Source organism: Teleopsis dalmanni, chromosome 1 (assembly GCF_002237135.1).
Source record: "Teleopsis dalmanni isolate 2A chromosome 1, ASM223713v2, whole genome shotgun sequence".
NCBI classification, from domain to species: Eukaryota; Metazoa; Arthropoda; class Insecta; order Diptera; family Diopsidae; genus Teleopsis; species Teleopsis dalmanni.
In genome coordinates this window covers 108,265,568-108,279,933 of record NC_051846.1, presented here as the reverse complement: position 1 = coordinate 108,279,933, position 14,366 = coordinate 108,265,568, and the positions used below count along the sequence as shown (strand labels likewise).

General features: G+C 29.5%; 1 protein-coding gene and 1 long non-coding RNA gene across 3 annotated transcripts; one reads left to right on the top strand and one right to left on the bottom strand.

The window, feature by feature from the left end:
- Positions 1-10,520: 10,520 nt before the first annotated feature.
- On the bottom strand, positions 10,521-11,477 carry LOC119673036 (protein twisted gastrulation). Of its 2 annotated transcripts, none has more exons than XM_038084250.1 (3): positions 11,111-11,477; positions 10,724-10,924; positions 10,521-10,669 (listed from the first exon to the last, which is right to left on the bottom strand). In XM_038084250.1, the coding sequence occupies exons 1-3, from the start codon at positions 11,295-11,297 to the stop codon at positions 10,521-10,523; spliced, it is 537 nt and encodes a 178-aa protein (XP_037940178.1). In that variant the 5' UTR covers positions 11,298-11,477. The 2 variants fall into 2 exon arrangements, with proteins under 2 accessions (XP_037940178.1, XP_037940177.1); XM_038084249.1 differs by having other exon boundaries at positions 11,075-11,476.
- Positions 11,478-12,294: 817 nt separating this feature from the next.
- On the top strand, positions 12,295-12,877 carry LOC119673499. Its single transcript, XR_005252062.1, has 3 exons — positions 12,295-12,398; positions 12,461-12,583; positions 12,804-12,877. It is a non-coding gene; the product is annotated as an uncharacterized LOC119673499 (long non-coding RNA).
- Positions 12,878-14,366: the final 1,489 nt, after the last annotated feature.

The window sequence follows — 14,366 nt, the reverse complement described above, 5'->3', positions numbered from 1 at the left end:
ATAGATCAGCAAAAGGAAGTGAAATTCACAAAACGATTAGAGGCATATACGATTTGGCACACGTAAATGTACTTGAGATGATAACAATAGAAGACGATAAGTACTATGTAATAAATCAATGGTAGAAGGGTTGTCCTGGTTAGAGGACAACCCTTCTAAATCTACAATCAGAAGATCAGAAGATTGCAGCTATCCTTATTGCTTGCAAAATTAGTGATCGTAATAATATTCATTTCATTATCGCCATAATCGAATCATTAGGACATGATCCAAATAGTTTTATTTTGAACAAAAATTCCATACACATTGTTTGACAAAACCTGCGATCACAAAAAGTAGAAGAGTTTTTGTTCAAACTTTGTGAGCTAAATGCAGTTTGTTTGCATTTGGATGAAAAATTGCTGCCAGCTTTAGAAGGGAAACAAAATGTGGACCGTCCACCTATTACAATCTCAAATGAGGCTGTCAAATGAGCAACTACTCGAGGTACTTGCACTTAATAATGGTACCGGAAGTGCACAGGCATCTGCTATTTGTAAATCAATTTTTGAATAGGGTTTGCCAAATCACGTGCAAGCTTAAGTTTACTGTTTTTACACAACAGCAGTAAACATTGCTCGTTTTAACGGAACTTGTTCAATTATTGAAAAACATTTAGAAAGAGATCTTAATTATTTAGCTTGCAGACATCACAATTACGAAACTATTCTCAAAAGTGTTTTCCATTCTAAGATTTGCAAGTCAGAAAGCGCAAATGTTAAACTATTTCAACGATTTCAAAAGTAAACATTGAAAATAAACAAACATTGATAAAATCCGAAAATAAACATTGATATTTTTACAGTTGGCTTAGAAAATGAAAAAGTAAGAAAATCGTTGACACGGATGATGTGATACGAATTACAAGTTTCCTTAATAAGATTCGTAAGGATACTAATATGGCGTTTACATTGGCCGAAAATGGCTCATTTTTAATGAGCCATTTCAAAGTGTTTACATTCGTTGCAATTCGTTTGTTTTCATTTCAAACAGCTGATTTTTGAACTTGCCTGTTGATTCGATTTTTGGCCTGTGCTAAAAAAATGTTGCATGAAGATTAAACATGCCTTCTAACCTTACAATATAAACTTAGCACATATGTTTAACTTCAAGTAATTAATTTTTGGAAAGCAGAAGTTCTAATAAGAGGTGCATGGTTTTTAACAAAATTAGTTTACTTTTTGTAAAAAACAGCTTTCTCAAAGCAAAGATAATGTACATTGTGACCGAAAAGTTTCCGGAAATTTTAAATAAAACGCAAAATTCTTAATCTTCATCAATATTTATTTTATCTCCTTCAAAATATGCTCCATTAGAAGCGATACACAAATGCCAACGTTTCTTCCAATCATCAAAACATTTTTTATAGGCGCTTTCCGGTATGGCTTTGAGTTCCCTCTGCGAATTCTGTTTTACGTCTTCTATGGATTCAAAACGCGTTCCTCTGAGTGGTAATTTGAGGTTGGGAAACAGGAAAAAGTCACACGGTGCAAGATCAGGTGAATACGGTGGCTGTTCGATGGTATTTATTGAATGTTTGGCCTTAAAATCGTTGATAATGTTGAACAAATTGAGGTGAATCGGAACAAGCCGGGCGTTGACACGTCGCATACACAAATTGTCCACCAAAATCAAACGAGCCATCTCACGACCGATGCCTAGCTCTCGTGCTATCTCTCTAACACTCACATGAGGATTTTTGAACACGATTTCCTTTGCCTTTTCAATGTTTTCGTCGGTGGTAGAGGTCGAAGGTCGTCCAGAACGCGGCATGTCTTCGACGGTCGTACGACAGTCCTGAAAGGCTTTGTACCACTCATAAACTTGAGTTTTCGATAAAACTGATTCCCCATAAGCCTTTTGTAGCATTCGCAACGATTCTGCACACGAAATTTCGTTCGAAAAACAAAATTTGATGCAAACTCTTTGTTCAATATTTTTTTCCATTGTTTTTTTCGCAACGCACTACTGAGGTGAACTGGTTTCAACAGCTGCCGTAAACGAACTGTCTGACAGATCGCGCTCATTTTTGGCATAGTAATTTAAGGACAGTGCTGCCAAACTACATTAAACTTAAAATATCGAAAAATATACAGCGCGCGAATTTTAAATGAGAATTTCCGAAAACTTTTCGGTCACAATGTATAAGTAGATATGAAATCGCCTATAGCAAAAATGTACTCATTTTTCCAAGCTCTATTATTCAACTTTTGTTCAGCAACCAAAAAATTGGTAAAGCTTTTGATACATGTTGAAAAGACCAAAGCTGTTGAATTGCTTAAATTGATATTTTTAGCAACATTCTGTTACAAACAATGCTGATAATTTGGTACTTTATGCAAAAACAAATTACCTTGTATGAATATTAGAGTACTGCACGCGCGCATTTGATTTCAGTTTCAAAGCATTCTATTGTGTTTAGAATGGTAGCATACTCTCACTCTCAACGAACAAATACGAATGTATAGGCATAAAAACAAAATGGAATGGAATAAATATTTGTTTCGTTTGTTTAGAGTACTCTAACTCTAAACATTCTAAAAGTAGTTGAAGTAGTTGGGAGTACTCTAAGCATTTGATTTTCAGTTCATACAAAAATTATGTGTTTTTAAATAGTAAGACCCAAATTTATTTATTTAAGTTTTGTTATTAATTAAATATTATTTAAAATGTTGATAATAGTAATTTGTTGATTACATATATAATATGACTTAATATATTAATTAAATATAAAAAAAATTTTGAACAAAAATTTATTTAAAAAAATTATAATAAGTTTTTTTACAGTTTTTACAGTTCACAAATTTAATTTAATATGCAAATTAAATGTTGAGCATCGTCTGACTTAATTCCTCTTTTTCAAGATTGTTGTGTAAAACATGATTTGATTGATAGATCTTTGATTAGATGAAATCAATGTTCCTTTTTCTGATATTAAGTTCCGAGCAACTGAAAAAACCCTTTCCGAAGATGCACTACTTGCTGGTGTTGCAAATAATTTACAAGAAACTTTGTAAAGTAGAAATTCTGAAGGAATTCTTAAGAAATTTCTAAAAATCTCTCTTGTCATAAATAGATATTTTTACCATATCATGCATAAAATTATTTTCCAGGAAAAGGTAAATATGTGAAGCAATTTATTTTCTTACATCATAAAAAACTATCGACAAAGAAGGAACCGTTTTTTTAAGTTAACCTTTTGCATTAGATCTACCTGTTTAAACAACTTTTGCATTGAAAATAATAGAAAATTAAACCTAATTTACGTACTTTGTTGTTGCAATTATTGCAAATCTCTACGCACATCCAACTTTCTTTACTTTTGCGCAGGCAACCAAACGCACACAAAATACTTTGCAAAAATAGAATTATTTGAAATACTCTAAAAGTGATTGAAATACTCTAAAAGTGATTGAAATACTCTAAAATATTTGTTTATTTGATTTTAAAATTCAAAACAAACGATTATAGAGAACAAATCAACCCCCATTCCATTGAAACGAATGCGGCGGAAACGAATTCTATCGGACCGTTTCTGTTATTCGTTCGTATTCGCTTTAGAAATAATTTGTAAATATGGTACACATTTGAAAATAAAACGAATGACCGCAAAAACGAATGTTTTGATGCAGCACTTTAATGAATATTGTTGTTTTTAACATTGTTTATCTTATTCTTTTTGTTTTCAATATGGGTATAGAGACAAGAGTTTTTACTTCGTTTTAATAAAAAAAAAAATGCAATTATCTTGCTGCCGAATATTGATATGAAATGAAATAATAAACATGCATCAAAATAAGCAATGCTGTTTTTTTTGTTATTAATGCATTGAATCAAAATTACAGCTGTTATCCAAAAAAAAATCCTTAAATTTGTTATTTTCCTAATGTTTAACTCGATTCTAATAGCAATGATAATAATACATATACATATGTACATAAGTACTGTAACGATACTCTTTTGTCGCAGATGATGCTGAGGTATACTCAGCCGTCGTCCAGGGGTCGTTGCAATATAAATTATTTTTTTCCAAATCAAAGACAATTTAGTATATGTCATTACTGATTTACTTAGAATTATAATTCAAAAAAAAAAAAAAAATGTTACAATATAAATATTATGATGAATTGTGTTGGCCTCCTATGGAAATTTTCGGGGTTTGGCTAAATGATCTCGACGTTGTATAGTACTTCCGGACAGATGCCGCTCTACTTGGAATTCAAACTTGGAATTTTATTTCGGATTACAGAACATCAACCTATTAGTCCAGATGTATAAGCTACCTTGACTTATTACTCACTACTGATCAAGACGTATGAACTACCTTGACGTTTATACAAAGCTACCAGTCAAGACGTATGAACTACCTTGACGTTTATACAAAGCTACCAGTCAAGACGTATGAACTACCTTAACGTTTATACAAAGCTTTTAGTCAAGACGTATGAACTACCTTGACGTTTATACAAAACTACTAGTCAAGACGTATGAACTACCTTGACGTTTATACAAAGCTACCAGTCAAGGCGTATGAACTACCTTGACGTTTATACAAAGCTGCTAGTCAAGACGTATGAACTACCTTGACGTTTATACAAAGCTACAAATTTCTAATTTCTTGTTTTCGCAAAGACGTATGACTGCCTTCGAGAGTTTTCCAACAAGTGACTTTGCTTGTACAATGCGCGTTTATTTATACTCAAACGACCGAAGCTTTTCCTGTAGCGCATCGGTACATTTGCCGTCGGTATTTTTGATACTTGTTGTCTTTTGCTGTTGTTGTTCGCCTGGGTGTAATTTCTGTGCTTTGTGGTTTCGTGTGTTCTGGAATTCGTCGTGCGTTGTATTTAGTTCAACCAAAGCTTTCATGCTTTGACATTTCTTGTTTTGTTTATATATTTTAAATGTGCTTTCTTTTACTCAGTGTCAGTAGTGCTGGTGTTTAATATTTATAGTTATTAATTAAGATTTAAATAAATATTACAAATATTAAAAGTATTAATATAAATAATAAATAAGGTGAGTGTATTATTTATTTGTTTAAATATATTTTATATTCCTTGCATTTTCAATGTAATCTTAGGTTTATTCATTTGGTGCAGTTACGTACATGCGGAGGTGGGTTTATGGTAACTTATTTACGTTTTAAATTAACAATAAAAATTAACCATTTTTCATTGCAGATATCAACTCCACACTGATTGTATGTAGGTTGGAAATTAGTTAAAATTTCCATCCTTACAGTACATATATATTTGCGTATTGTTTTTGGTAGGAGGACAAGAAATTGTGAAATTGTGTTACTTGCAGAGATTTTAATACAACTAATTTTGATTTTGTTTCGCGGAGTAATATCGTGTGCAGTCCAATTTTAGATTTTAATTAATACTTAATCACTTATTCATAAGAGTAGTCTTTTTTAAGTTTTAATTTTTAACATTTTTCGATTTTTGTTATTTATAAATATAAACTTATAGTTAGAAATGTCACATTGAAAATAATGATATATAAAAATATTGAAGGTTGCCTATCTGCTGGACTAAATGTGAGAGGATTAGTTTGTTACCAAAGCCCAACAAAACAAGCCCTTTATAGAAAACTCGATATTTCTAAAAATAATCCCTTCTTTATTTTTGAAACTGGGAATGACAAAAAAAATATTTTGTTTCTTTGATATCCCTCACATATTTAAATCGATTCGTAATAATTTATTGAAATATCGTTTAAAGATGGTGGTAACAATTGTGCCAATTGGGATGTTTTGAGAGGGCTGTACCGAATTGACTCGTAGCCATCTATTCCAAGACTAAGGTCTAAGCATATTACCCCGAACAGATTCCAAAAAATGAAGGTGAACTTAGCTGTTCAAGTGCTCAGCGCAAGAACAGTTGAGGGAATTCACACTGGCATAGAATTGAATTTATTTAATAAAAATAATTTGACCTCTGACGCAGAACTGCATCATGGAACTGCATATATTTTTGATAAATTCAATAAAATATTTGATTGCTTAAATAGTAAATCATTGCATTCTGCCAACTCCTACCGAAAGGCCTTACAAAAAGAATGTGCAGTGTATAAATTTTTACAAGACGCAAAGAATTATATTGAAAATTTAAAATTTATCAACACTCCTCGTAAAAATTGCTTAAATTCTTTAATTCAAAGCATAAATGCAGCTTTAAATCTCTCTGACGATATATTTAATGAATTTAAAGATTAGTCTTATTTATGCACTAATAAATTGAATCAGGACTTCATTGAAAATTTGTTTAGTCGGCTGAGGTACAAAGAGAAAAATCCATCAGTTAATGAATTCTACTTTAATATTGGAAGAATAATTGCTGTTAATTTAATATATGGTTCCAAATACTCTAATTGTGACGAAGATGATGATGAAATGCTTGGCAGAGATTGGACTACAATATCTGTGGGCCATAAAAATTCGAGGGAAGCGAATGTTGGAACTTTCAATGAAGAAGAGATTGAGGATGAAGCAGATAACGAAAATGGTTCGGAAGAAATAAATTCAATTATAGAAATGAATTCCGAAGATGGTTTGTTGCCTGTACTTTCTGATAATGCAATTAAATATTTTGCAGGATATATTTTGCATAAGTTTTTTAGAAAAACTACGCTGAAAAATAGCGAAAATAGCAGAAAAAATTTTATCAAATCGGATAATGTAATTAATGCGCCTTCTGATTGACTTCTATACTTCAGAAATTATGGAAGTGATGGAATTCTTGCTCGCTTTCTTCTTCTTCAAATTTTTTCTACTAATTGTGTAAGCAGCACCTAAAAACTTTTTACAAACAGTTTGATAGCAACTGTTACAAGAAAGGAATCTTACTGTTGATAATAAATTTTTGTATTCTTGATGATCCATATTGGTACAATTCAGAACATTCATGTTATGAACACAGATTAATGTTGTTAAAACATTTTCTTAGGGCCATGTTATGCAGAGTGTCTCGGGCACGGCAAATTACGCTCTTTCGGGCTATGCCGAAAATGCATGTTATGCAGAGTGTCACATCAGTATTGCCAATTTTGTATTTTTACTACTTCTTGGTTGTGCCTAAATTTAAAAGAAAATTTAGATATGCTCACTTTTAATTTGCCACCAAAAATAGCTCGCATGAAAAAACTCATAGATGCTGTAATAATGTTAATTTATTATTATATTATCTTATAATAATTGTTAACAGTACTTACGCCTTTCTTTAAAATCGGAAAGTGTAATAATTATCTTATTAGCGATTTATAAAAAAAATGCTGTGTTGCTTACTGCCATTTTTTCTCCAAAACGTACTAGAATTGTAGTAGTTTGCTCCTTAAAGGCTCAAATTTTGAAATTTATTACTAAACAACACTGTTTTGCCTTAGTGCCGGGGCACAAATACGCCGGCTCTCATGCCGGAGTTTGAACGGCCATATTTTTTTTTCTCTCATTCTCAAATTTAAAATTTGCATTGAAAACAACAACAATTGTACTCATGCCGTGCCCGAGACACTCTGCATAAGGGCCATGTTATGCAGAGTGTCTCGGGCACGGCAAATTACGCTCTTTCGGGCTATGCCGAAAATGCATGTTATGCAGAGTGTCACATCAGTATTGCCAATTTTGTATTTTTACTACTTCTCGGTTGTGCCTAAATTTAAAAGGAAATTTAGATATGCTCACTTTCAATTTGCCACCAAAAATAACTCGCATGAAAAAACTCATAGAGGCTGTAATAATGTTAATTTATTATTATATTATCTTATAATAATTGTTAACAGTATTTACGCGTTTCTTTAAAATCGGAAAGTGTAATATTTATATTATTAGCGATTTATAAAAAAAATGCTGTGTTGCTTACTCCCATTTTTTCTCCAAAACGTACTAGAATTGTAGTAGTTTGCTCCTAAAAGGCGCAAATTTTGAAATTTATTACTAAACAACACTGTTTTGCCTCAGTGCCGGGGCACAAATACGCCGGCTCTCATGCCGGAGTTTGAACGGCCATATTGTTTTTTCTCTCATTCTCAAATTTAAAATTTGCATTGAAAACAACAACAATTGTACTCATGCCGTGCCCGAGACACTCTGCATAACATGGCCCTAACATGGCCCTTATATGGTATTAATCCGAGCTGCTTGCAAATGCATAATTGAAAAGTTTTGCCAAGAAACAAATAAAAGCGTTCCTTCATTTTAAGGAGAAAAGCCGCACTGCAGCATAAAGTTTCGATCTTTATGAAGCTAAACATCACGCAAGATGGACGGCGAATTGATGAATGGGAAGAAGTTGGAAATAAATCAGGATTTTTTGTAAATTCAAAATCTTTGAATTTATTCGTAGTGAAATTCTTGGAAGACTTCGTGAGCAAAAGTTAAAGTGAGAGTACAATATGCAAACAAACGTGCATCACACAAGTTGTTTGTGGGATGATTGAATTTACTTTATTTGTACGATATTTTGTTTCTTTTTTGGTATTTTATGCAGAAGTTTATATGCGTGTTTGTAATATTTTTTTTATTTTATTTTATTACATATTATTAAATAAAAAATTTACATTTTAAATAACTTACATTTATAATTTATTTTAAAAAAATTATATTAACGAAAATTTTAAATATAATATCAAATACATACGTATGTAGGAATTTGATAATATTAATATTTATGGATTTTATTAATAATGAAAATTTTATAAAAGTTTTCCTTTTTAAAAAAAACAATTCACAAATTAAAACATTGAAAATTAGTTATCTAAAAATGTGTTATACTCCTTAACGTATAATTATTTGACCTGTGATGATCACGCAGGTAGGCGCAAATTTATTTTTGTACAATAAAATTTTAATTTTTGTTGAAATCGCTGTTGTTAGTACGATTTATTATTTGTGAAAAATTTTAAAATCCTTATATAAGTATAAGTATAAAATGTAAATTAAGTGTAAGTAAAATTGTACAAAAGAAATTTAAATTTCTATTACTAATAAAAAAATAAAAATAATATTTTTATAAATGCATAAATATTAATATTATCAAATTCTCACATGTGTTTGTTTTATTATATTTAAAATTTTCATTAACTTAATATAAATTATAAATATAAGTTATTTAAAATGTAAATCTTTTATTTAATATATGTAATAAAATAAAATAAAAAAAGATTACAAACAACACACATATAAATTTCTGCATAAAATAACAAAAAAGAAACAAAAAATCGTACAAATAAAGTAAATTCAATCATCCCACAAACAACTTGTGTGATGCACGTTTGTTTGCATATTGTGCTCTCACTTTAACTTTTGCTCACGAAGTCTTCGAAAGATTTCACTGCAAATAAATTAAAAATCTTCGAATTTACAAAAAATCCTGATTTATTTCCAACTTCGAAGAGTTCGTTTACTATTCGAATATTCGTAGTCTTTGAACACTTTGTAAAAAAAGTTGAATGAAAGAAAAGTTTTAAGTTTTTAAATATAGTAATAATAAGTTTTAATTTTTGTATAACTATACTACATTTATTAGTTTAATTTTTAAATATTGTACGTATTATCTACAAAATGAAATGAATGTGTTTTTAATCATTGCAAATCCTATTATATTTTTGGTATACAATACACCAAATATGAATGTGTTTTTAATTTTCAATTTACCATTTGAAATTTCACCACCTTTTTCAGTAACTACTACAGAAATAATGGAATTATTTTGAAATTTTATTTTTATGTCTGTTTATAGGTACTCGAAAATACAATAAAATTGGAACGAATATGGGTTTCTAGCTAATCAAACTGCAATGTCGAGAAATCGTCTTGACCAAATTCGAAGCAATATATATTTTAACGATAATAATAAAATTTTAGACAAAGAAGCTAAAACGACCAAATGTACAAAATTCGACCTCCTAATACTCATTTGAACAAAAAGTTTTGAAGTGTGCTACAAAAACGAAATTTATTTACGACAGAACGCCCGACAAGCCTTGTAAGAGATATAAAATCCTTTCGAATGCGATTTAAAATTATTCGTATAACGCTCTGTAGAGCAGGTGACAACGTAGTTTCACTTGAAACTCCAGATTTACGAATGCTTTAGATTACAGTCTCACGCTTATCAGAAAAAGGCAAGCAATTTTGTACGTTTACTTGTAATATGTAGTTTTGGCATTCTTATATAATAAATTAGTGTCATAAGCTCAAAATTTCCACTGGCTCTAAGTTTTTAATTTGGCATTTGCAGAGTATAGAATTGTATACGGACTAAAAAACCAAATAAGTTATTTCTAAAGATTGATGTTAAGTATTTGGCAATACTTGAAACAGCCGTCAGATTAGACAAAAACTCAATTATTTATTGTAAAAATAATAAATTTTTATGTTGTTTTTGTTTGATTTTTTTAAATTGATGATTATAAGTTAAATAATGTCGTGTATATCTCATAACCATTCACATACATATCTAATTTATTTATTCAAATTACCTGTAACTACTAGCTCCAGTTGATTGGCATGATTTTTTACACTTGTTCCATGATGTGCACTGATCATAATAAATTACTGTGCAGTTAACAGTGACAATATCATCTCTTTCTTTTAACATTTCCCCCTCATTTTTCTCATTTGATCCTGAAACATTTGCGTATAACAATTTAGTTAATAAAATATTGTTTCATATTTTACTTAAATAATATTTGACATCCCTTTCTAACTTAGCTCTGGACAATAACGTATCAAAGTCGATTTGAAATGTGAAGATTTCCCATTCGTAATCATCATCTGATGAAGTTAATACATTAAATAATTCGGGCACGCCATCAAAATCTTCAACATGAGATTTTCTAGAAATAGCGCTTCTAGTGTCATTAGGTTTAGGGCACAAGTCTTAAATAAAAAAATAATTATATCTATATATTAAAAATTCATATAAACATTTAAAGACACTTTCAACCTGCATGTGTTACTTACTTACTTAAGTACCAAAGAATTATAATTAAAATTTTAAGATTTTTAGTAAAAATGTCTGTTTCTTACCAACACAACTACAGCATTCTTCATAATATTTTTTACCTAAACATTTCAAACAATCCTTACAGCAAGAACAATGTTTGGGTTCACATTTGCAACTCTGCGTTAACATACATTTAGACACGATCGAAGCGCAAACAACTTCATTGCACGATTCCACCTTTGTGTAGAAACAAATGGGTACTACAATTAAAAGGTATGACGAGTACATAAAACGAAAGATATCCATTCCAGAACAGAATTCAGTAATCTGAGTTAAATACGACTTGCATATATCTAATGTTTATTAAAACGAAAGAAATTGTTTCCACAAATTCACAATTTTTTCTATATATTGTTAAGCTATTTAGCACTAAAACTGCAGCTAATATGTAAGCCTTGTCTAATTCTTGTTTTGTGTATATAACCTAACACAATATTTTAATAGTTCAAGTTTGACACAATAAGTGCACTTTTTACGCCGTACTAAATTTTATTAAAGATTATGTCGTTTTCGTAAATCTGGAATAATTTTTTCAATCGAGATGCTCTTTTAATGCACTTTTAGTGCAATTTCATTTTCATTGGTAAATCTGGGGTAATTTTTTTAGTGCAATTTCATTTTCGATTGGTAAATGTGGGGTAAAATGTATAACACTTAAAATTAATTCATAACATACTAGATTTTTTGCGAGAGTACAAAGATTACCCTGAAATTAACAGCTGTTTTATATGATTTAATAGATAAACTGTGATTTGATTTGATATATGTATATGTGAAAAATATAGATTACACCAAAAATATTCGATTGAGCAACAAAATTTGACAGATCGAGAGTAAACTTAGATTGAATTCAGTTTTATCAATCTTCAACGCCATTAGTATTGTAGTCTGCTTAAACAAGAATTCAATAAATAGAAAAACTTCAATTAACCATAATGGGTGTTCAAACTGGCCATTTTGATTGATGATAATTAATGAAACGTCCAATTTTGTTCTTTTGCTTATACTACGTATCCACTAGGTACTTAGTAAGTCATATAGTAACATAGAGCTTTTTGCGTTTACATTATCATGAGTTACTTAGGGAATGGAAAAGAGCTTTTATGTGTCAAAAAGTTTTCGTTTTAGAGCTTTTCTGTGTTTACATTTTAATTGTAAACAGATTATACTAAATGTTGTGCAGCATAAAAGAAAAGACAGAAAATTTAAATAATTTAATATGTAATGTTTATAATGTTTTTCATAATATAAAAGCGGCAATTGCTGCATATACAAGAAATTACAAATTTTTCAAAATCAAAACATCTTCAATGATAACTAGAAACCAAAGAAAGTGCTGGACTTCTGGTAAATACGAGCAGTAAATATTATTAAATAAAGAATAAAATTTTACTGAGTTGCTATTTTAGATAAAAATGAAATCCGTATGTTGGTTCTGAGAAGACAACAGAGGGCTTCAAAATAAGTTTGAACACTAAATAACCACAAATCAAATAGAAAACAAATAAGGCGATGTTTGAAACAAATCTTCAGTAAGTTTTATTTTAATTAATAGCTAATAATAACACTAATAACTTATAAATTAAAAATAAAAACAACAAAAAATATATACTTATGTATTTTTCATATAATTAGATTTTATATAATTATAAAATTTATATTATTACATTTATAATTTTAATAATTTATAATTTATTACAAATAAAAATAAAAAAAATAGTCAGTTATCATTGATTTGTCTTTTCTTTGTAGGTGTGTTCTTTTTTGACTTCAAAGATGTTGACGATATGTTGACGACGCTGACAGTCACGGTGAGGATGACTATCAGAAATTAATACAAAGGTGTTGTCAATAGGCAAATTCTCCAAAATTCTATACACGTTATTGACAAACTTCCACGATAACGGAGCCTCCGTTGAAAACCACAATACATTACGGATTCTTTCTGTTTTAAAATAAAAGAGAAAAGTAGTTAACATAACAATAACTATTAAATAAGACATCTAATAATAATCGTAAAAGATTATGTGGTTTTAATTACAAAAATGTAATGATATGATAGAAATTTCACTTATTGAACACTCACTGAAAATGTTGGGTGAAGTGTATTATCGTTTGCACTTCGGACGCGGTTACCATTAAACCTGTTTCACCTTTTTCATCGAAGAAGATTTTCCTCCCATAGTTCCACGGTTCCACAAGCATTCCAGGTAATATTTTTTTGTTTTACATTAAACACAATTTCAAATTTATAAATCAAACTTGTGAGATCTCAATTATTGCTTTCCTGATATTAACCTGAAATAAATAATTTTTATTAAATAATATATGACATTTTATAATTATATTAAATATATATATAATATAATTTAACTTATTTTTATATTTTTATGTATTAATTATATATTTTATTTATAAAAAAACAAATGTTTAAAAAAAATTCTTACCTGTTGTTTGTTTTGAATTTTGATTGCTTGTTTATGTTTACATTTTGTTTCATGTGTCAAATTAATAATTTGACATAATTTGGCATAATAATTTAGTGTAATTTTCGTCGAATTTTGTTTACTATATTCTACAGTAAATGAAAAAGCACGGAAGCACTTTGTATGGTTAATGCAATTTACTCAGTACATGAAGCTTACTAAGTACGTAGTGGAAACATACTATTAGGTTCCGTTGTTTACAAAAATATATTATTACGTTCACAAAATGAAACATGAATAACATAGACATATAAATCTATAATTGCTTGAATTTAAAAGGAAAATAATTTACCATAAATTTTTTCCACATAAATTGATGACATATGCCAGGCTATATTAGTTAATATTCAATGCTGTGTTTGTTTACCATATACATAATGTATTTTTAATAGAAACGCGTTTTATAATAGGTCTGTTCCAAGAGCTACTCCTAGTAGAACTAAAGTAAAACACAAATCAAGTACAAACTAAGATCGTAACACAAATAATATTACAAATTACGCTCTTTACACAGATTTTCATGGAACAACTTTGTGTAAAATCTGGTGACAATAAATTTAAATTCAAACCAAATAAGCTGATTCACACATCATACAAATTTTACTTCAAATAAAATGTACGACTAAGGTCTGAGTAGCATTTTAAAATTTCGACAGATATGTTACACTCTCTCAAATGCTCTCATTTACTCGAAAATTTGATGTGGAACGCACTTGTGTATACACAGTGTTACCCGAAGTTATTACGAGTAGCTCGTAAAACAGTCCTAATATGTTATTATTCATAGGAATTGAAAAAGAAAAATAATTACAATTATGTGCAACACATA